Source organism: Lepisosteus oculatus, chromosome 5, assembly GCF_040954835.1.
Source record: "Lepisosteus oculatus isolate fLepOcu1 chromosome 5, fLepOcu1.hap2, whole genome shotgun sequence".
In the NCBI taxonomy this organism is placed as follows: domain Eukaryota; kingdom Metazoa; phylum Chordata; class Actinopteri; order Semionotiformes; family Lepisosteidae; genus Lepisosteus; species Lepisosteus oculatus.
Window position 1 is genome coordinate 2,366,706 of NC_090700.1, and position 23,548 is coordinate 2,390,253.

Below are 23,548 nucleotides of genomic sequence, written 5' to 3' on the forward strand. Positions count from 1 at the left end.
CTTAATTCAGGTATGATATTTTTCAAAATGTTACAAAAGTTTGCCATGTGTACATACTGAAGTATCTGTTCATTAACTCAAATCACATTTTAGTATAACAATCACAATCCAATCTTCTCTGAAAAATAGTTTTTCTTGCATTTCAGTGGAAATCTACTTTTTCTTACCTGAATATAATATTGTATGCCAAACCTTGTGCAATATTGTGCCTGACGTTTGGATGTCGCTGGCTGTAGTTCGTTAAAATAGAGACATGACATTATTTTTGCTACATAGTTTTTATTTATGTTTGATGTATTATGGAAATTTCAGCATGGCAGATACTTTTGGTTATTTTTGTTTTATTGCACTGTACAGATGATGTACCATGAAAAACACTATGTAAAATAAAGGTATGTATTATTATTCCTTTAGATTTTCATTTATCGGTTTTTCCCTTTATAAAAGATAGTTCAGTATCACTTTTTTTTATTTGAGGCTACATTTTGCAAAACATTCTTTAACCGCAACACATTATCAATTTGTATACTGTAGCGCCACGTGGGGCTCTTTTGCCACGCGCACGCAAGGCGGACTGAGAACAGCGCCTGGGGGCGGGGCTGCGGGACTGTGGGACTGTGCGTAGTGGGACGGAGGCTGGGAGACGGCCTCTTCCCTTCTGTGTCTGTGCTGGTGTAGGTGCAGCGCCGTAACCCCTGTCCCTGTGTGTGTACCCTCCCCCGGTTCCGGTTAATAAATATGGTGTTTATCCCCTTATCCCGAGTCCTACTGAAGCCCGCGGTCGTTACAATATCATTCAGTTCTGTGTTTCATCGTGGAACAATGTGGGAGTGGGAGGAGCAGCAGCGAACACCGGTAAAAGTAGATGCCCCGTCTGAGGGGGCAGAAGCACTAGTGTGAGGCTAAAAACACAAAAAGGAAAAAGAAAAATGCACCGCTTTGTAGAGCAGCGTCCAGGCTGGACTGTCCCTACTTAGCAAGGTCCAGCCTGGGGAAAAGGACCTGCTTGGGACAACAGTATCCAGTCTGGATTATCCCTATTTAGCAGAATCCAGACTGGAAGAAAAGGGGCGTAGGGCGAAAACTGAACACACCCCCACGTAATGCCACATATCCTCCCCTCATGAGGGAGGCCACTCAGCCCTCTGAAAAACAAACCAAGGGAGGGAGGGTGGAAAAAGTTTTAAAAAAGAAAACGGAAAGAAGAAACTAACAAACGCCGCCTTACTGCAGGCTCCAGGCCAAAATAATGGGTGGGACAGGGGAGAAAAGTTTCCGCCTGGTGAGATACACGGTAGGACAGGAGAAAAGAAAAGGAAAATAAAATGAATGAAAAAACGTGGACACAACGCTCTCTCCACAGTCCCTTCTGGGGCTGTTGCTGGAAAGTTCTCCCCTTGCGGGGTCTACACATCCCTCGTCGAGGTGTTCAGCGTGTCTTAAAGGGCCCCCACAGCTGCAGCTCATCCTTAACTAGCCAGGGCAGCTGTGGTTGCTAAGGCAACACGTCACCCAAAATCCAGAGCTCCACCTCCACACTGCACATGCCCCCAGGTAATGCCCCTAATACAGTAAACCCTCAGTTCAATGGACTAATCAGGGATAAGGGGTGTTTGTGTTGCTTAAATAACTATTACATTACAAAAGATGTTTTCAAGGCCCAAAACACACTACTATATGAGAAAAAAAAACATTTACTGAGCTGTTGAGCATGTTTCAGCAGTTAGTGGAAGGAGGGAGGCAAGGAAGCTGTTCTGGCTTGTGAGGAAGTTTCGTTGCCTTTTTTATTTTTATGGCAGGAGTGCTGTTCACTGGGGGGTAGGAATAGCAGGGTGAATGGGAGGAGAGGAGAGAGAGAGGGGCTGCTCATACATGATTTCAGGAGGTAAGAGAGTGAACAGCTGTCTCTCTTTACAGAGGAATAAAAGGCAGGAAAGAAGGGCCTGAGGAGAAAGGTCAAGGAGCACAGGAACAGTCCATTTTTGGGAGGCGCAGGTTGCTATAATACAGTACATACTGTATACAGTATGCGTATGCGTTCTGGATTTTTTGACATACAGTATTTTTATCTCTTGCAATCAACACAATCAATAACAATTGTTCCTGTGCCCTTTTATTTTATATTTTATTTTTTCAGAAATATATTAGATCTTTATTTCATGTGTCATAAATATACAGTAAAGTATTTAAAACACAAACAACACTCACTGTAAGGAATTGACATACCTCTAGGGCACCATTGATACAGTATTCTTGAATTGACTACATTCCCCATGAACACTTGCAAGGTTCAAATAAAAAATAATTTATTTGTTTGAATTTTTCCAACTGCATTTATAACTGCCTTTGCTATGTCCATAGATCTATCCAGGACATTTTGATTCTATTGGTGATGCCTAAGGCAGTGTCTAATCAATGGTGGTGCTGCACCTAAATAAAAATATATTTCTCAATAGTAATAATGGTACTGGTGTCACAGATGTATTATGTACAGTATACTGGCATGGTCCTTTAGGGAGCGCTCTGACACTTTTGTATTTTAGTTTTATTACGTACACCTGTCCCTGGTTTTCCCAGTCACTTCCGGGTTATACCGTCCACATAGGGTCCTAAACAACGCCCTTTACGGGAGTCAGGACCGGCTCCCGTGACAGACCCCCTCTGAGGTCAGTACAGGTCAGCATCATTCAAGTTCTGAATAGTTTGGCTCCAGGGTGTGTACTTAAGAAGAAGATTGTATGACCTGAAATGTTATCAGGTCATCTGAAAAATCTAAAAATGTTAAAATTCACTCTTTTGGTATGCCCCAATATGTAAATACAATTTCCAGAGAAGAAAGGAGTGACCTGTGCAGAATATCAACATGGTACAGTATTTCAGGGAAATTTTAGCCATTGCTCTCTCTCCTCAGTTTTTATATTATTACTGCACATTCCCGATTATTCTTGGGGAATGTGGTTCAGGCAAGAACCACTGTCTTTTTTCCATTTGCCACTTTCCACTGTGCTATAGTATCATTTAAAAGATTCAAGGCTACAAGTATAGTGGCAATCTTACCTACAGGTACATCTTGCACCATGGGCTGAAATGGCTGGAGATCTGCAATAGAAACTGACATCTTCAGAATCTGAAATGTCAAAAGACAGGCCTTCCTCTATATAAAGGTGGTTTACAAGGCCTGAGCACATTGAAACTCACACTGGGCTGAAGACTGCACGACAAGGAGTCCTGATTCAACAAAACTCTTCTCACATTGTTCAGTTCAGTTCATGCTTTATCATCTCCTGGGGGAAACTTGTTTTATGGCACAGCCATTTACTACGATACAAGGACAGAAAACATTACAGTTATGTTAGACAGTTAGACAACAAGCCTTTATATCCCAAACGTACAATATTTCCACCCACGTGAAAATGTGGTTTTATAACCCTTTTATAACCCTTCACTATTTATCTTTTATTTTAGGATAATGAAATAAGATATTTTAGCATTTATACCAATGTTCTCCTACAAAAATGAAAGTACCGAAAACTACGGATAGTGCTATACCCACTGATACTGATTTCTCTATACCGGTTGAACTGAATGCTTATTATGTTTGGTTTGAGGGAATCATGGAACCACCGGTGCCACTGTTCCCAGCCGCTGATGACCTGTCAATGGAAAGAAATATACTGTAGGTGCCCCTAAGGGCTGTGTGCTTCCCCCCTCCCCCGCTGTATTCCTTGTTTACCCACAATAGTGTGGCCACACACAGCTCCAACTCCATTTACAAGTATGCTGATGACACTGCCATCTTTGGCCACATCACCAGTCATGATGAGACGGCCTACAGGGATGAGGTCAGGAACCTGGTGGAGGGGTGCCTTGACAATAATATCTCCCTCAATGTCAGCAAACCCGAAGAGCTGGTCATCGATTTTAGAAAACAGGGTGGGGACCACACCCCTCTTCACATCAATGGGGTGGCTGCAGAGATGGTTAGAAGCTTTATGCTCCTGGGCACCTTCATTACTAATGATTTGACGTGGTCCCAGAATGTAACTGGAGCTACAAAGAAAGCACAACAACGCCTTTTTTTTTTTACAGGACAGGTGCGAGTGAGAGTGTGCTCACATGTGGTTTTACAGTGTGGCTTGGAAGCAGCTAATTTTCAGACCAGAAAGCATTACAGGGGGTGATCAGGTCAGCCCAGTCCATCATACAGCTCCTCTCTATTGTGGACATTTTTACAACTCACTGTCTCAAGAAGACTGAAGGTATCGCTAAGGATACCAGTCATCCTGGTTCCTTACTTTTCTCTGCCCTTCCCTCTGGTAAGTGATATAGGAGCATAACGGCACAAACCTCCAGATTCAGAGACAGTTTCTTCCTGTAAACTGTCAGATTACTGAACTCTATCCCCTGATGTTTTTTTCTCTTCTCACACTGCTCTTGTGACTTGTTTTTTTAAATTGTATGTTATAGAACATGCTACTGCTGTTCTGTGTTTATGTTTTGATGTTTCCTTAAAATATTAAATTGGTTTACTATTACCCAAGCAGCCAGCTACAGACTGTTGTGAGGTCTCTAATGGGTCTCACATTGAGCTATTTATTATAATGGTAGTGTTACAATATTTTTGTAATTATGTAAGCACTAGCTCTGGCACACGACTTGTGTTCTTGTTATTATTGTTAAGGATTATTTTTAACCATGCTAGCACCTTATCAAGGGAATATGACACAGGGATTTAAGAGTAGCTGCTGCGAGGGCTGGATTAAAGTAAACCGAGACGGTGAGTTGTATTGGTCCTTATCATTAATATTATTGTTGTTGCAGTTATTTCACAGAATTAATGAAAATCGTCTGCTAAAACAGATTTACAAATGTAAGCACAAACATTTTGGTTTTCAGTCTTTCCTTAGGTAAATGCTTATTAAATGAAAACAAATTATTTAGGAATGAAGTATGACTAGAAGTTGTGGGAAGGTGTGTAAATATTTTATGGGGTGTCGTTCTCCATAACAATATATCTTTGTGTATATTTTGAGTTTGTTGTTAGCACGTGTGGAAACATTCTTACATTCTTTTATAATTCTAATGAGATCACCTGTGGCACTTTCACAGGATGAAGATTCGCATATTAATTTATTTACTTTGTACCATGAATAATGAATCTTATTTTCACCTTAATTTTAATATAAAAATAGAAGAAGATTATTTGAGATTTCCAGAATCTTCACTTATTTCAACTGCATTGTCATATGCATGGTTTAAACATGTAGAGTCATATGCTATTTATTTGCCTATAAACTGTACAATAATCTGGTATAGATTGTTAGTAATCAATGGAAATGCCTCTGATTTCCAGGTGAACTGGTTATTTGGAAACTCCAACTCTGAAATCACAGCGGACATGCAGGGATATCAAGGTGGAAATTTCTCCCACACTGAATTTCTTTTAATTGGATTTCATGAACTTAAAGAGCAACGATGGCTCCTGTTCTTCCCTTTCTGTCTCATGTTCATGTTGTCTACAGTCGCAAACTCAGCTCTTATATTTGTCATTACAGCACAGAGGAGTTTGCACTCTCCGATGTGCGTTTTAATAGGAGCCATGGCATGTGTAGACCTAAGTCTGCCAGTATTTTTTGTTCCAAAAATGCTGTTAAGTCTCTTATTTAACTGGGATGCTATCTCTCTACTGGGATGTTTGGTGCAAATGTTTTTCATTCATTTTGTTGGCTCGTTCCAATCCTCCATTCTCCTCTGGATGGCTCTGGATCGGTATGCTGCCATATGCATTCCTCTGCGCTATAATGAATACACAAACACTTCTTCCTCCCTAAAGTTTATAGTTGCAGCAGTTCTTAGAAATGGTATTTTCATTCTGGTTATTGTCATCCTTGCTGGTAATCTGCCTTACTGTTCCTCAAATGTCATTGATCACTGTTTCTGTGAACACATGGCCCTGGTAAGTGTAGCCAATGGAAGCACAGTCATTAACAGCAGTGTAGGATTGGGTGCTGTGTTCTGTGTAACAACTCTTGATTTTGTCTGCATTGTTGTTTCATATGGCAAAATCTTCATTTCAGTCTTTAAAACCACCACAGGAAAATCCTCTCGCAAAGCAATTCACACCTGTACTACTCACATAATAGTTATGTGTGTGACTTACTTTTCTGCCATGACAGCATTTTTTACTTATAGGGTTAAGAATTCAATCTCTCCTAACATCCGTGTACTTATCAGTACAATGTATTTACTTTTCCCCAGTTGTTTTAATCCAATTATTTATGGCATCAGAACAAAAGAGATAAGAGAGCAAATACTCAAACTAATTAAAAGAACTAAAGTTGATCAAACCTCTTTTAAAGTGTCGAGTCTGATGCAAAACTAAGAAGTTAAATAAGGGAGGAGGATAGACTCCATGTTATTAATTATGAGACGTTGATTGATTCGATATGATATTATTTGATATAGTTAAAATGTTTTTTAATTGCATGGAAATATGGAAATATTGTGCTTCATAAATGCTTAATAAATTGCATGTATTCAAAACATGTTTTATCACATTTATGATTAACAAAATCAAGAATATATATTTATTGGCTGTGTAAGAGATCGGCAATAGTTGTAGAACAGTTGGTAATATGTCATTTTAAAAAATATTCACAAACTTTTTTCAAACTTTCACGCAATAGTTTCTGCTGAAAAATAAAATGAATAAAGCTTCAAGAGAAACATATCAATCCATAATGTATGCATATTTTTAGAGTATATACAAAATTTTAGATATTGCTTACATATTTTTGGTATCAATTTAATTTTTGATCATCCATGACTGATCATGACACACTACAGTGGCCATGTTGCATAAGCACTAATACACCTCATTATAGAGAAAACTGATGTGCTAATATGTAAGGCATACTGAAGATATCTTATTGCTCTTACCAATTGGATGATAATTTACTATTCATCAAAATTTCTTTTTAAATAGAAGGATTATTATTCAGTTTGTGAGCCTGTTTCTCGGAGGTGTTCTGTAAGGTCTTACCTTGAAGACTTAAGAATTGTTACCTCATGTATTATTGTTAAGGATTATTTTTAACACCATGCTAATACCTCATCAAGGGAATATAGAAAGGGGATTTAAGAGCAGCTACTGTAAGAGCTGGATTAAAGCACAATCAAAGAAGACAAAGAAAAGAAGGACTTCCTTTTGAGATGGTGAGTCACTAAATGTGTCATTGCAGCTGTGGTCATAATATTTCACTTAATACTGGAAAATGGTATAGACTTGTACCAACCAGTTCTATAAAGATATTCATGGGATCTAATGGTGTGATTACTTCAGCATTGCTTACATCTGTGTTTATATTTTAGTGCTGTATTTGTGAGTAATTATTCTTACATTTTTCAGGGATATAAAGGCATTAACTCCAAATAAAAATATTCACTATTTTTTTTCATAGATTCATGTAATTTACACTTTTATCTGAGCTTTGGAGTATTATTTTATCCGACCTTTACATTTCAAGAATTATGCAAAATGGTGCTATTATCTTTTAATAAATAATAAAATGTCTGGATTTTTATTTCACTTTGACATTATATTTTGTGTATAATGTATAATGAGTATTTTGTGTTGGCAACAAATCTCAGTTAAATACGTCATGGTTCCATGCTGTAAGACAATAAAATGTGAAAAAGTCCAAGGGGGTTGAATACTTTTGCAAGACATTGTATTTTGTATCATGAGAGGATGATAAATAAATATGCTAAAAATAAAAAAATGAAAATATCTTTCTTTCCTGTTCATTTTTATGTAAGGATACTTTTATTTTAATATTTCCAGAATGTTGACTCAGTTTAACTGTGCGATCGAATACAATACATACAATTCATTGCTTATTATTTTCCTTCTTGCTTATTATTGTACATAAAATGGTAGAAATAGTAATTTAAGTTTTCTCTGATTTCCAGGTGAATGTATTATTTGGCGATTCCAGCATTAAAATTGCAGCAGGGATGCAGGAACGCCAAGGTGGAAATATTTCCCACATCGAATTTCTTTTCATTGGATTTCATGAACTTAAAGAAAACAGATGGGTTTTATTCTTCCCCTTCTTTCTGATGTTCCTGCTGTCTACTGCTGCGAACTCACTTCTTATATTTGTCATTAAAACACAACGGAGTTTACACTCTCCAATGTGTGTCTTAATAGGCCTCATGGCATTAGTCGATCTGAGTTTGCCAGTATTTTTTGTCCCTAAAATGCTATTAACCTTCTTATTTAACTGGAATGTATTTCTTTACTAGGCTGTCTTGTCCAAATGTTTTTTATTCATTTTCTTGGCACATTTCAATCATCCATTCTCCTGTGGATGGCTCTGGATCGGTATGCTGCCATATGCATTCCACTGCGCTATAATGACTACATGAGCCCTTCTTCTTCTGCTAAATTTGTTATAGCTGCTGTTCTCAGAAATGGTATTTTCATCCTGTTTATTGTCATTTTTGCTGGTAATCTCTCTTATTGTTCATCAAATGCCATTGATCATTGTTTCTGTGAACACATGGCATTAGTAAGTTTGGCCTGTGGAAATACTATCATAAACAATGTTTTTGGGCTGGTCACTGTTTTCTGTGTCACAACCCTAGACTTCGTGTTTATTGTTGTTTCATATGCCAAAATATTCATCTCAGTATTTAAAACAGCATCAGGAAAATCTTCCCAAAAAGCAATCCACACCTGCACTACCCACATAATAGTCATGTGTGTGACTTACTTCTGTGCCATGACAGCATTTCTCGCATACAGGATTAAGAATTCAATCCCTCCAAACCTCCGTGTCTTAATTAGCACAATGTATTTACTTTTTCCCAGTTGTTTCAATCCCATTATTTATGGTATCAGAACAAAAGAGATAAGAGAGCAGATATTCAAATTAATTAAAAGAACTAAACTTGCTCACACCTCGATTAATGTATCAAGTGTGATGCACATCTAATATGGTAAACATGGGTAAATGATGAACTCCATACTATAATAAATGTAATTGTAAACCTATTCAGCATCCAATCATTTAATATAATTCCAATGTCTCTTTTAATTGTGTGAAAATATATTTAGTATGTTCTTTTTTACAATGCTGAATAAAGTGCAACAGTTTAAAATATATTTTTGAATCACCTTATATGTAAATCCACCAAATGCATTTAAAACTCAAGACTTCATTTGTTTGTTTGTTTGGTTATATTGTATGTTGTATGAGGCCAAGAATACATCCAGACTTACAGTAATTCAGTTAGTAGGACAAGCTTTTTTCCAAGCTTTCACACTGAGAATCAAATATATTAAGCTTCTAAATAAACATGACACAACATAGTGTTGTTACAAAAAAATGAAATGTACAGATTTGATTTTGGACATGAATTCAACGATTTTGGCATCGATCTCTAGAATGGGGTCAGGTGACAAAATGTTGAAACCTGTCAAGCCTGGTAAAATTCAAATAAAAAACATTTTTATTATATTTATTATCATTTATTACTTAATATACTCATTTTGTCAAAATATGTTTTTTTGTAGAAATAGGAAATACCTTAAACAGACTGAGTGGGCAAATCCATAATTAAATATTATGGATTAATTGATTCATTAATAATTAATCCATGATTAATAAGTAACCAATATCATTGATACTGTATGTCATTTAGGACATATCTAAATTATGTAATACCAACAAGAGAAGAGTATGCTACGGTATACATTAGCTAGCAAGTAACTAGTGTAGCATTTTTTTTACTTCAAACATTTCTGTCCTAAGTTTAAACACCCTTCTGTATTTATATTTTTTTTTGCTTATGTTCAGTATTCCTCAAATCCTTTATTATTATTATTAACAAATAATTATGTCTCACCCACCAGTATCCACTGGGGTTTTAAATAGTGGCATGATTAGCATGTTTTTATAGCATGGTTCTCATAGTTGCCCTATCAAATATCTTCTACTTCTAGATGAGGATGCAGTCTTCAAAACACACACTCACATTGTCAAAACCCGAGTACACAATTAAGTAGACTAACTCTTTTCACAGTCCCCTCACTAGACTGTGTGCCGATATCTATGCATGAATGACACCTAGGCCTAGTGGGTGTCTGCCTAATCTGAATCCAGCTCAGGAGTGCTGGACTCCAGAGAAATCCTTAACTCTCTTCAGATTCATCTAACAAGATGCAGGTATCTAATGTTTGTCTGTGATGGGCTGGTCACTTCTTTTTCATTAAGAATGAATTGTGCCTCACCTTTATGATGAAAACATTATTACTGTACCTCGTATATTATTGTTATGGATTATTTTTAACACCAGGCTAGTACCTCATCAGGGGAATATAGGAAAGGGATTTAAGAGTAGCTACTGCAAGAGCTGGATTAAAACACAGTCAAAGAAGACACTATCACAAGAAAACAGATAGAATAAAGGTTTCCTTTTGGCTTGGTGAGTTATTAATATGGTATTGATGCTGTGGTTGCTTTTATTTCATAAAAATAAATATCATATTTACTGTATCTGTAGCAAAATCTGAAACTGCTCAAAGAGTAATTAACTGTGATTACATGCAATTGGAAGATACCGTATATTAACATACTGACAGTGTTTCTTTTATGTTCTACTTCAACTGTACCTGCTATGTTTTTGATGATACAATAATTTATACATTATTTGAGTTCTATTGAATTCTGATTTCATAGCAGATAAATGAAGATTTAATTTCTGTTTAATATTTAGCTTTTTTTTCAAAATTGCGTGAAACTGTGCCATTATATCTGCAGCCCAAGTATCCATTTGCAAATGTTCATTGTTTGCCAGTTGTTCTTTACAACACAAATTAAATGGGAGCAATAGTAATCAATGGAAGTGTTCTCCAATTTCAGGTGAATGTAGTACTTGGAGACTGCACTGAAATCACAGCAGGGATGCAGGGATTCCAAGGTGGAAATTTCTCCCACACTGAATTTCTTTTAATAGGATTTTATGAACTTGAAGAGCAACGATGGCTTCTGTTCTTCCCTTTCTTACTGATGTTCATGTTGTCGACTGTCGCAAACTCAGCTCTTATATTTGTCATCAGAACACAGAGGAGTTTGCACTCTCCGATGTGCGTTTTAATAGGAGCCATGGCATTTGTAGACCTGAGCATGCCAACAATTTTCATCCCCAAAATGTTGTTAAGCTTCTTATTCAACTGGAATGGCATTTCTCTATTGGGTTGTCTGATCCAAATGTTTTTCGTTCATTTTGTTGGCTCGTTCCAATCATCCATTCTCCTCTGGATGGCTCTGGATCGGTATGCTGCCATATGCATTCCTCTGCGCTATAATGACTTCATGAACCTTTCTAATTTTCTAAAGTTTACTGTTGTAACTATTCTCAGAAATTGTACCTTTGTTGTGATCGTTGTCGTCCTTGCTGGTAACCTTCCTTATTGCTCCTCAAATGTCATTGATCACTGTTTCTGTGAGCACATGGCACTGGTAAGTATGGCCTGTGGAAGCACAGTCACAAATAGCATTGTGGGGTTGGTAGCGGTTTTCTGTATAACAACTGTTGATTGTGTGTGTATTGTTATTTCATATGTCAAAATTTTTTATTCTATCTTTATAAAAGCATCAGGAAAATCTTCCCGAAAGGCAATCCACACATGTACTACACATATAATAGTCATGTGTGTGAGTTATACCTGTACCATTACAGCCTACTTATCGTACAGAGTTAAGAACTCCATCCCCCCAAACATTCGTGTCTTAATTAGTATAATACACATTCTCATTCCCTGTTGTTTCAATCCAATTATTTACGGTCTCAGAACAAAAGAGATTAGAGAACAGCTAGTGAAACTTGTTCAGGCTCCAAGAATTGGTCAGACCTCTGTTAAAGTGTCCAGTGTAACATACAATTCACATGAAAAGACTGGGGAATGAGGGACTTCATCTTATTAACATCATTTATATTTGTTATTCAATATGAAATTATTTGATGAAATTATTTGAAGAGAATTGTCTTTAAGAAATGTGTGAGTATAATGTCAAACTAAATTTAAAACAAGAAAACACACCATGAAAACTTCAGTAAAATATCCCTGATAGAGTATCTGTACTTACAGTATGACTGTATTTTATAGAAATATGAACTGTTGACTTTCCTAATAATCTAAGCAACATTTTCAAACATTTCTACTCAATAGTCTAATATTCACACCATGGAAAAAGACACATGAAGACAAAACCAATATTATTTTAAAATTAATTTGTATTGCATGCCCATTGTTGCTACTGTACATCGTTAAGTTACTGAATGCATTTTGTGAGAAATTAATCTTTTAAATAAGACTGGTAGAAAATTAATAAAGAGGATAGATACTCTTTTAAAAACTTATGTTTAAGTATTAGTTTTCTCATTTTGTCTATCATCTTCACAGATTGTACACTGAAAATAAAATTAAGAAAAATATTCAGTACAATGTGCTTATGTACTGTAGTTCAGGTGGGTAGCTGCGTCAGCATGTGTAGGCTGCAAAGGAACAAGTAATAGGTTTATTCCATGCGGAAAAGAAGAAGAAAGAAAACACAATGTTTCGGCCGTGGAGCCTTCTTCAGGTGTGAGAAAGACAGGGCAGTAAGCTAAGGTAATGCTTACTTGTAGAGGTCAGTGACATAGTCAGTGTAAGAAGCGAAGAACCGTTCTTCTACCCAGCCAACAAAAATATTGGCATAGCTGGGTCCCATTCTGGTGCCATTGCCAACTCCACTCACCTGTTGGTAAAAAAAAAGGTTATTGCATATAATACAGCATAATACAGCATTTATTTAATCTCATTTATTTCATTTAAAATAAAGTGTATTGCTGTATATCTATCAATTTACTGTATAATTTAGCCTGTCAATAAACAATTGTACTGTTCTCTAGTGTGCTACATTTTTAATTTGAAAACAGTTAGGTTTTCAAATTAAAAGTTTAACAAAGCAGGAAACATTTTAAGAAGAACTTGTTACGCCTCCTGCCATCCCTCCCACAGGCTGTCATGGAAACGGTCCATGCTGGAAGGTCAGAGTTCCTGGAATTGCTTTGCAGACATGCCTTGCCCAGGTGCAGAGTTCAGTAACGTCTTGCATCAGATAGTGCTCGTGCGTGGCTACTGTATGTCATTCTGCCTTGAAGCTGGGCTCTTCCAAACCTAGTTCGCTGCGTACTTTAGTTGGGAGCTCTTTGGCCGCAAGACCAGGTGAGGGCGCCACACTGCTCCCACCTGAGACATCTGGCGTCCTACAGACGTCGAATCACTTGGTTACATTACGTACAAAATCCTCCAGGCCCCGCGGCACCTGGCAAGTGTACCCAGTGAGGCGAGGTGGAGTCTGGAGGTCTTTCCCCTCAGCTCCCCCACCGGGCTGGTGAAATCTGGACCTAGCTGCTCCCAGGGCTCCTCTTCTCCCTCCTGTTCCAGCACCCCCCTTGAGCCCTGAAGGGAGCCAGGCAGGCTCGATGCAGGATCACCACCTTCCCTCGCTTTCCAAGCTGGACATGGTAGCAGACCTCCATGACATCCCCGACTCCCTCCCACACCAGCGCCAGCTTCAGGCTGACCGTGGGTTGTAGACCCAGACAATGTCCCCTGGTCTAAAGGGGGTCCCCCTGCAGCGCAGACTATAAAACCTCTTCTGCCATATCCCCACCTGAGCTAGGATTCCCGCCGAAGCTGTGTATCCGCAGCATCCGCTGCTGCAGGTCCCATTCGTAATCTGGCCCAGCTGGCTGCGTCAGCTCTCTTCCCGGTGGCGAACCGAATGGCAGGTCCACCGGGATACACATCTCCGTGCCCAGTATGAGCAAGGCTGGAGTGCACCTGGTGGACTCTTGCACAGCTGTCCGGTATGCCCAGATGGTGAGGGATAAGTGGCAGTCCCAGTCCTGCTGGTGCCTTGAGACCAAGATGGCCAGTTGATGGGAAATCTTCCGATTAAAATGCTCCAACAACCTGTCACTTGAGACTGGAAATCCTGGTCACTATGAAGCTCCTCCATCACCAACAGGGCATCAGCCACGGTGGTTGCGGTCTGTTCCAGGACTAGCATCACTAGCATCAGTATCTAGCACATAGGGCAGCAACGGATCCGAGAAGGTCAGGACAGAAGCCACCACCAGTGCCTCCCGCAGCCCCCGGAAGCCCGTCTCACATTCTGTGTCTCACACGAACTGGCACCTCTGGTAGTAAGACACCAACCCCAGGAAACTGCAGAGTTCCACCACGGTGCGGGGTGTCGGCCAGCTGCACACCAAAGCGACCTACTCCTCGCGGGCCGACCACATGCCAAAGGAAAGTAACCTCCCCCTCAAGAGCTCGCACTTCTCGGGGATGAGCTACAATCTGGCCCTCCGCATACAAGCCAACACTAACCAGAGATTCACCAGAGCCTTCTCGAAACCCCGAGCATGCACGAGCAGGTCATCTGGGTACACCACGCATTTGCTATTAACTGCCAGAGTCCTTGGCCGATGGAGAAGGTCGTCTTTCGGCGAGCCTTGGGAGAGAGCGAAACCTACCAGTAGCCGCAGTGGAGGTCAAGCAAACTGAACCAGGTCAACACGGAAATGTAATCCAAGGTGTCATCTGTCTATCTACCTAGGATAGGAGTCCTCCTGGGTGACCTCATTCAGTTTTTTATAGTCAACACAAAACCTCCACGAGCCATCCTTCTTCCGGATGCAGACGACCGGAGTGGACCACGGGCTCGCGGAGGGCTTGATCGCCCCCGCCACAGCCATCTAATGAAACTTCTACTCCTCGGATTTACTTTCACAAAAATACTGAACCACATACACACTTATACCAACAGATATAAATATATATTTTCTTTCCTTCTTTTACCTACTGTATGTCTGGTTTCACTTAAAATTTTTGTCAGTATTGAACTATAATAAAAAAAAATATTTGGAAAATATTCCTCTATAAACTCATTTGTTGCTGTAAATCTTAACTTTATTGTATTTTTGAAAGGCTAAGGCTAAATAAATTATTAACTTTGATTACATATTAAAATATCATTTTTTTAATAGACTTACATTATATTTAAATTAATCCTCATCTTACATATTAAGTCTCAGATGTACATTGTTTAATGTTTTGCAAATAATGTAGTATAGAAATTGGAATATAAAATATATAAAATAATATTATAATAATTAATGGAAATGGTATTTACATATCAATTGTTCTCTGATTTCAAAGGGGAATGTGTTATTTAGGGACTACAGCACTAAAATTGCAGCAGGGATGCAGGGATATCAAGGTGGAGATTTTTCCCACACTGAATTTCTCTTCATTTGAATTTATGAACTGGTGGCCTCTATTTTTTTCCCGTTTCTTTCTGATGTTCCTGCTGTCTACTGTTTTTAATTCAATTCTTATTTATGTTATTAAAGCACAGAGAAGTTTACACTCTCGGTTGTGCATTTTAATAGGAGCCATGGCATGTGTAGACCTGGGTCTGCCAACTATTTTCATCTCTAAAATGCTGTTAAGCTTCTTATTTAACTGGAATGGTGTTTCTCTACTGGGATGTTTGGTGCAAATATCTTTAATTCATTTTGTTGGCTCGTTCCAAACATCCATTCTCCTCTGGATGGCTCTGGATCGGTATGCTGCCATATGTATTCTGCTTCGCTATAATGACTACATGAACACTTCTAATTTCTTCCTATTATTATTGAAATGTCACAAATACTGTATTTTCTGTGTATTTTTTCTGCTTCGATGCACTGTGTAGTATGGAGAGGCAATAATAATTCTTCTAATAAAAAACTCATTCTTTTCCAGATTCCGCAGCAAGAGATGACAGCCCCCCAAACAATTTCCCTGTATAGAAAACAGCTTCTGATTCTCACTGGGGTAATAAGGGATTCTGTGGAAAAGACACTTTAATGCATACTGTTAGAACTTTGTATTCACCTGACCAGGTGAATGCATATCTCCTAGGAGGTGCAAATCAAGAAGATTGACTTTAAGCAATCAGACAGATGCCTACTAGGTCAAGGAACGTTACATGCTCAGACATCTATACACAGTGATAAATACGTGAAATTAGGTGATCTTACAGTACTTTACAGTAAAATTTGCTTTGGGTTGAGAAATTGTGGTTGTGTCCATTGTGATCACCGTTAGTTTTAAAATGTTATAGACTAAAACACCAATATTTATTCCATCTGTCCTTCCATTTTCTAACTGCATTATCCAATACTGAGTCCAAAGCCTATCCTAACAAATTACAGGTGCAAGACAAGATACACCTTGAACACACACAGACATGCACACACTCACTAAAGACCAGTCTTCACAGAATGTCTAATAGTATGTCTGGACTGTGGGAGGCAACTGGAGCACCCAGAGGAAAGCCACACAATCATTAGGAGAACATACAAACTCCACGCAGAGAGCTGAATGGAGGGGCGCCAATATTTATTTCGGTTATTTTATTTTTTTTAATTCATTATTTTATTTTAGGAATACATTTGTCTGTAATAAGATCATCAGTGCAGATATTAGGAATAAAAGATTTCCTTAGGTCTATTTTTCTAACAACCCTCTGTAAGAAATGGACATCTGTCTGCATTCACAATACAGTAAGATCTTCAGCAAAGGTCTTTCTCAACAGACATAAAGTTTATGCTCCTGTAAATCTTTGTACTGTTCATGTTAGGTCATGTGGGGTCTGAGAGAATTGTAAGAGATGTGGAGAGGTTATTCTAATCCACCAGTAGGCCTTACTACTTTGACCTCTAAAAGATGTTGCAATTCAATTCATGGAGCTTTAGTTAAGTGTTCTAATCGACACTCACTTGCTCAACTTCTATACTGTAAGACTCAGTCTAAAAACTAAAATAATTTTATAATTTGAATTGGAATTAATGGCTCCTACTAAGGTGGTAATTTCTTTCTGAATTCACTGTGTAACTTTTCGATTGCTGTCCGGTGTTTCTGTGTGCTGTTCATGTAAGGTCTAATCTGGTGACTTAAGAACTGTCATCTCAGGTATTATTATTGAGGATTATTTTTAACACCAGGCTAGTACCTCATCAGGGGATTCATGGAAAGGGATTTAAGAGTTGCTTTTGCAAGAGCTGGATTAAAACACAATCAAAGACAAGAGACAGAAGAAGGGTTTTCTTTTTACATGGTAAGCTGTCGTTAAAATTGTTATTGATGTTGGGGTTAACATTATTTCACAGAAACACTGGAACTCGTATACACTATTACCAACAATATTGGAGTTATCATTTATTTTTTCCCTCTTCACCCTCATTATATACAGTATGTTATAAGTATCTAGGGTCAAAATTATACTGAAAGTATGTAAACTGATGGGGTTATTTTACTTTGCAATATCTTTTCATTTGTGTTTCAATAATGATTTAAAACACTCTAACAGTTTTTCAAAGCTTAATGATATAAATAAATGATTTGCTATGATTTTCTATTATATTTATTTAGCATTCTAAATATGTGACAGACCATTGTCCTTTTCATTTCATTAGAATTTCTAAAATAATTCTGACGAAATGAAAAAAACACTAAACGTTTAGTCCTGAATACTGTTTACTTTGATGTAATTCATATACTGTATAAAATCATAGTAATAATAATTAAAATGTTCTCTGATTTTTAGGTGAATGTTTTATTTGGAATCTCCAGCACTGAAAACACAGCAGAGATGCAACAATATCAAGGTGGAAATTTTTCCCACACTGATTTTTTTTTTACTGGATTTTATGGACTTGAAGACCAGCGATGGCTCCTGTTCTTCCCTTTCGTACTGATGTTCATGTTGTCTACATTTGCTAATTCAGTTCTAATATTTGTTATTAAAACACAGAGGAGTTTACACTCTCCAATGTGTGTTTTGATAGGTGCCATGGCATGTGTAGACCTGGGTATGCCAACAGTTTTCATCCCTAAAATGCTGTTAGGCTTCCTATTTAACTGGGATAGTATTTCTCTACTGGGATGTCTGGTCCAAATGTTTTTCATTCATTTTGTTGGCTCGTTCCAAACATCCATTCTCCTTTGCATGGCTCTGGATCGGTATGCTGCCATATGCATTCCTCTGCGCTATAACGACTACATGAACATTCCTAATTCTATTAAATTTATTGTGGCAACTGTTGTCAGGAACGGCATATTTGTTGTGATTGTTGTCATTCTTGCTGGTAATCTCCCTTACTGCTCCTCAAATCTCATTGATCACTGTTTCTGTGAACACATGGCCCTGGTAAGTTTGGCCTGTGGAAGCACAGTATTAAATAGTGTTTTTGGGCTGGTAGCAGTTTTCTGCATAATAACTGTTGACTGTATTTGTATTGTTGTTTCATATGTCAAAATTTTCTACTCTGTATTTAAATCAGGAAAGTCTTCAAGAAAAGCAATCCATACTTGTACTACCCATATAATCGTTATGTGTGTAACTTATACTTGTACCATGACAGCATTCCTGTCTTACAGGATCAGGAATTCACTCTCTCCCAATGTACGTGTCCTGATCAGTATAATGTATATGTTTCTTCCCTGTTGTTTCAATCCATTTATTTATGGCATCAGAACAAAAGAGATAAGAGAACAGCTGTTGAAATTGTTTCAAAGTCCAAAAATTATTCATTCCTCTGTAACAGTGTCAAGTGTAATAAGTAAATAAGTTAGGAGGAATTTAGGATATTATTAATATCATTAATGGCAGTGATTTAACATGAAATTTTGATACAAAGTTTTTTTTTCAAAAATTAATGCATGCAGAAATTGTTAGAGAAAGTGCATGCATTCAGAAATTGTTAGAGAAATTGAAATTAGGATCAAGCATGCAAACCAAAATTTTATAAAATTGCTCCTGTTAGAGGGTCTTGCATTTACTGTACAGCCGGAATCTTTTTTTATTGTGTGCCTTTCAAGTTCCTTGACTGGAAAACTGTATAAATTGTTTTTTTAATAGGTCTAGAGTGGCTGGTTATGGCCCCAAAGAGCCACAGTCCTGACTAAAGTACTTAAGTTATCCCTGTACATTGTTGCATATATATATATTAATTTATGAATTAAGTGAAATCTGAAATATATGGTTCTTCAGGAATATCACTGGCCAACACATAAATATTTATTTTTAAAATATAAACACAATCACAGACTGAAACACTTAACCAAATGTTTTCTTTAACATTAATTAAATATCCTGGGTAATTACCAGAAATCATCTACAAATAAAGACTAGCTTTAAAAGGTTTATTAATCTCCTTTGTCTGTGTATCAGAGAGACAGAGAAACTCTGCTAAGTCAGAGAACACTTCTGAAATGTTATTAATGTGACTGTTAACTGGAAATACAGTAAATTAAATTCAATTCAACTTTATGGTCATTAAACTTACACAGGTGCATAGTATAATGAAAAGTGTTTCTCAGTAGTCACTCAGGTGCAGTATATAAATAGGACAGAAGATAAGACAATAGACAGTAACACAATAGCAATAACAGTAACATGTAATAACATAACATAAATAACATGTAATCAAGTAATCAAAACTGTGCAAAATTCCACAAACAGAGAAAATATAACAGGACAAAAACAGTGCAAGGTAATTTTGGAACAGTGCAAAAAATAGTGTGGTTAAAAGTAGTATGGTTAATTAATATTAAATATTATTATGCCTGTTACAATTTTACTGGGCTATCGAGGGGACAGTACAATTTCGGCTTACATGTGTGTGTGGTGGTGTAGGAGTACAGTCATTGTGGGTACAGGAGGACGTTAGGAGAGATCATAATATGGTGGGAGGGAGTGGGGGCGTCACCAACTTGACAGCTCTGGGGAAGAAGCTATTTTGGAGTCTAGTTGTGTGCGACTGGAGTGACCGGAACCTTCTGCCAGATGGTAGGGGAACAATCAAGTTATGACGGGGGTGAGTGGGGTCAGACATAATTTTGGTGGCTTTTTTCAGACTCCTGGTGTTGTAGATTTCCTGGATGGATGGTAAGGCACTGCCGATGATGTGTTGGGCAGTTTTGACCACCCGCTGTAGTGCCTTACGGTCGGATGCGGTGCAGTTGCCGTACCAGACTGTGATGCAGCTGGCTCTCCACCGTACATCTGTAGAAGTTGGTGAGGATCAGTGGGTCTGATGAATCTGCTGTGTCCTTATGTTTACACAAGAATCAAATCATGGCTTTTTCAGATGTAGCATATTTGACGTGAAAACACTATTTTTTAAAACATATAGAATTACAGAAAATATATAATAATAGATTTAACAATCTTTAGGAAATAAAATACTGTAGATGTATATGTATTTTCCTTCCACAGTCCAAAGACACAGGAGTTATTGAAAGTGGATGAAGTGAATGAGTAATTTGATTTGCTAATGGATTATTATACTGTAGATATCCCCATTATACTGTGGATGTTAGGAAAATAAAAAGACTATTAATATTAATATTACTATTTAATGTTAACATTATAGCAATATTAATTATATTAATATTAATTATTATTAAGTAGGAGTTAATACAAATTATAAAATAACTCAGACAGTGATGAAAACTTATATTTGTGAAACTCATCCATTTTTTATATCAGCCATTCACTAAATGTGGTTATAATGAAATGAGTGCAGACTGAATACTGACAACTTTCGATCCAACGAACAAAGCTCAACATCACTGATATCAGAGTGGACAACCCGGGGAAAGCCAGGCACAAGACCCGCTCACAGGCACGGATGCTGAGAGAAGCATCCCGCAATAGAATAGGAGAACTGCAAAAAAAAAGCTCAGAGAAAAAAAACTGCGGGAAGACAAAAATGCGCCGCTCACGGGGTCAGTAGGTGGCTCAGCATTCTGTCACGGTTGTCGGAAGGGACGAACCGTGGAGAGGCAAGAGAGCAGAAAAAGACCCTATGCGTAGCAGCGGGACGAGGGTTAGCCCGAGCTCAGCAGTTCAGGAGTCGTATAGGAACCTATGCCCTCAGGCAGTGACGTGGGGGGACCTGGTGCTAGGCGGGTCTCAGGACATCTGAACATCAATGCTGAGCGAAGAGGAAAGAGTGACTAGGAAATATATAGCCCCAGAAAGAGAGACACCGGAAGGAGAGCAAAGCACAGGAAACTAGGGACAGGGTAGAGTAGGAGTGCCCTCTGGCTGCAGAGTGTCAGAGTACTCTATGTCATGGTTTGCAAAAATGTCCATGAGAGTCTCAGGCAGTGGCTTTAATCAATTGCGGGCAATATGTGAAGCAATAGAACACTGTTTCTCTCTGGAAAAAAAGAAGCACTTTTCTTCATTAAATTATTCAAACAACTTCAATACTGGGGAGACTACACCAATTTCCTAGTAGACGTTTGTGACCTCTGACCTGTGACTGGGGATGCACTTTAATTGAAGCGGCTCAGAAAGTGAGATCCACTGTACAACAGTCTTAATCAAAATTCATCACTCTTTACCTTTAAGATGTAAGGCTAGGACTTACAGTATGCAAGTTTAAAAAATGGTTTATAGCCACCAAACTAGATGCTATTGTCAGGTACCCAGTGGCTCTCATTGATGGGATGCTAGTTTGATTATCATTATAATTACTTTCTGTATAGATTGATTAACATGTAGGTTGTAGGCTTGTGTTTTTGTATCTTGGTCCTGTGAGGCCTTACCTTGGTGACCTAAGAAATATCACCTGTATTACTGTTAAGGATTATTTTTACACCATGCTAGTACTTCATCAGGGGAATATGGGAAAGGGATTTAAGAGCAGTCTTACAAGACTATGCTGGATTAAAATATGATCAAAAACAAGAGACACAAGAAGGCTTCTTTGTGAAAGAGTGAGTTGTATTACTCTCTGTCATGAACATTGTTACTGATGTTGTGGCTATTCCATGAAGTTTGTCTTACTACTGTAGGTTTAATTTGCAGGTGGCAATAATATGTTGTTTGATTTATTATTTGTTTTGTCTGTTTGATATATTCTTTTTTGAGCTCTAATGAAGTACTGTTTGCTCACTAATGGTATTGTATCACTTATCTAGTTATGTTGTAACTCGTGTTAATATTTTAAGGTTCATATGGGTTTATTCGGTTCATTTGTGTATTGAGATATTGTGTCACTGCTGCTCATTTCAAGATGTAAGGTGGTATTAGACCTTGATTTTATTACATAGTCCTTTTTATGACTAATCACTTTTTTCATTTATTACCAGATAAATGTGATATTTGAAAACTGGAATCAACATGCAGGGATTCCAAGGTGAAAACTTTTCTCACACAAATTTTTTTTTAATTGGGTTTTCAACACTTAATGAACAGAGATGGCTGCTTTTCTTCCCTTTCTTCCTGATGTTTGCCTTGTCTGTTGCAGCCAATTCAATTTTGATATTTGTTATCAAGAAACAAAGAAGTTTACACTCTCCGATGTGTGTTTTAATTGGTGTCACATCCGTTGTCAACCTGTTTCTGACCACGTCTTTCATCCCTAGAATGTTGTTAAGTTTTTTATTTAACTGGAATGATATTTCACTGACCGGTTGTCTGACCCAAATGTTTTTTATTAACTTCACTGGTTCATTCCAGTCATCCATTCTCCTCCTGATGGCTGTAGATCGCTATGTTGCCATATGCATTCCATTGCACTATAGTGATTATATAAACACTTCTAATTGCCTGAAATTTTTTTGTGCATCTTTTATCAGAAGTGCTTTTTGCTTTGTGGTCCTTTGTTTCCTTGATGGCAGGCTCTCTTACTGTAACTCAAATGTCATCGATCATTGCTTCTGTGAGCATATGGCCCTGGTGGGACTGGCCTGTGGAAGCACAGCAATCAATGGCATTGTAGGACTGTTAATAATTATTTTCATAACAATTCTGGACTGGATATTAGTCATGGTATCTTATGTCAAAATCTTTATTTCTGTTTTTTTAAAAGACTCTGGGAAGTCATCCCGTAAAGCAATCCATACCTGTACTACCCATTTAATAGTTTTGTGCTTATCTTACATGTATGTTGTATTATCCACTGTTTCATATAGGATTGGCAATGTAATGTCTCCTAACGTTCGTGTCTTCTTGAGTTTAATGTATCTACTTTTTCCCAGCTGTTTTCATCCAATTATTTATGGCTTCAGGACAAAGGAGATATGGGAACATATAATAAATTTACTAAGAAATATCAAGATCACTCCATTCTCGGTTAAAGTGTCAAATGTAACTTAAAAAATAATTTATTGTAAGAATGTAAGTATCTCATTTTTTATTAAAAATATAAGTGTTTTTAAATAAAAATGATCTGAAACAATATTTTCCTTCTTTATGCTTTAATCTTACTGTATACATTATGATTTGTTCTTCTGTTTTTCATTTAAATTTTCAATAAAGTGAAAATTGTATACTCATTTATTTAATTATGATTACATTTTCAAAACTTCAATCTATCATACAAACCTACAGTAGTATCTACAGTATTCATGTCTCCCTATTCT

The 23,548-nt window shown here is 37.6% G+C and overlaps 4 protein-coding genes and 1 pseudogene across 4 annotated transcripts; all 5 read left to right on the top strand.

Annotated features, from left to right (window-relative positions):
- Positions 1-822: 822 nt before the first annotated feature.
- Positions 823-6,382, top strand: LOC102686930 (olfactory receptor 52K1-like). The gene is made up of 3 exons (XM_069190791.1): positions 823-896; positions 3,743-3,980; positions 5,354-6,382. The coding sequence occupies exons 1-3, from the start codon at positions 823-825 to the stop codon at positions 6,380-6,382; spliced, it is 1,341 nt and encodes a 446-aa protein (XP_069046892.1).
- Positions 6,383-8,016: 1,634 nt separating this feature from the next.
- LOC102687132 (olfactory receptor 52Z1P-like) lies at positions 8,017-8,999 on the top strand (annotated as a pseudogene).
- Positions 9,000-10,970: 1,971 nt separating this feature from the next.
- On the top strand, positions 10,971-11,975 carry LOC102687332 (olfactory receptor 52E8-like). The gene has a single exon (XM_006627953.2). The coding sequence runs from the start codon at positions 10,971-10,973 to the stop codon at positions 11,973-11,975; it is 1,005 nt and encodes a 334-aa protein (XP_006628016.2).
- Positions 11,976-17,759: 5,784 nt separating this feature from the next.
- Positions 17,760-18,737, top strand: LOC102687540 (olfactory receptor 52E8-like). The gene has a single exon (XM_006627954.2). It carries the CDS (start codon positions 17,760-17,762, stop codon positions 18,735-18,737), a length of 978 nt encoding a protein of 325 aa, XP_006628017.2.
- A 3,567-nt stretch (positions 18,738-22,304) lies between these two features.
- Positions 22,305-23,282, top strand: LOC102687744 (olfactory receptor 52K1-like). Its single transcript, XM_006627955.2, has one exon. The coding sequence runs from the start codon at positions 22,305-22,307 to the stop codon at positions 23,280-23,282; it is 978 nt and encodes a 325-aa protein (XP_006628018.2).
- The last annotated feature ends 266 nt before the right edge of the window (positions 23,283-23,548 follow it).

Excerpts from the sequence above, each read along its gene's own strand:
- LOC102686930 (XM_069190791.1), top strand. The coding sequence starts at position 823 with ATGTGGGAGTGGGAGGAGCAGCAGCGAACACCGGTAAAAGTAGATGCC. Across the intron at positions 897-3,742 it reads GAGGGGGCAGAAGCACTAGT|TGTGGCCACACACAGCTCCA; the intron begins GTGAGGCTAAAA and ends TACCCACAATAG. Across the intron at positions 3,981-5,353 it reads ATGGGGTGGCTGCAGAGATG|GTGAACTGGTTATTTGGAAA; the intron begins GTTAGAAGCTTT and ends TCTGATTTCCAG.
- LOC102687332 (XM_006627953.2), top strand. The coding sequence starts at position 10,971 with ATGCAGGGATTCCAAGGTGGAAATTTCTCCCACACTGAATTTCTTTTA.
- LOC102687540 (XM_006627954.2), top strand. The coding sequence starts at position 17,760 with ATGCAACAATATCAAGGTGGAAATTTTTCCCACACTGATTTTTTTTTT.
- LOC102687744 (XM_006627955.2), top strand. The coding sequence starts at position 22,305 with ATGCAGGGATTCCAAGGTGAAAACTTTTCTCACACAAATTTTTTTTTA.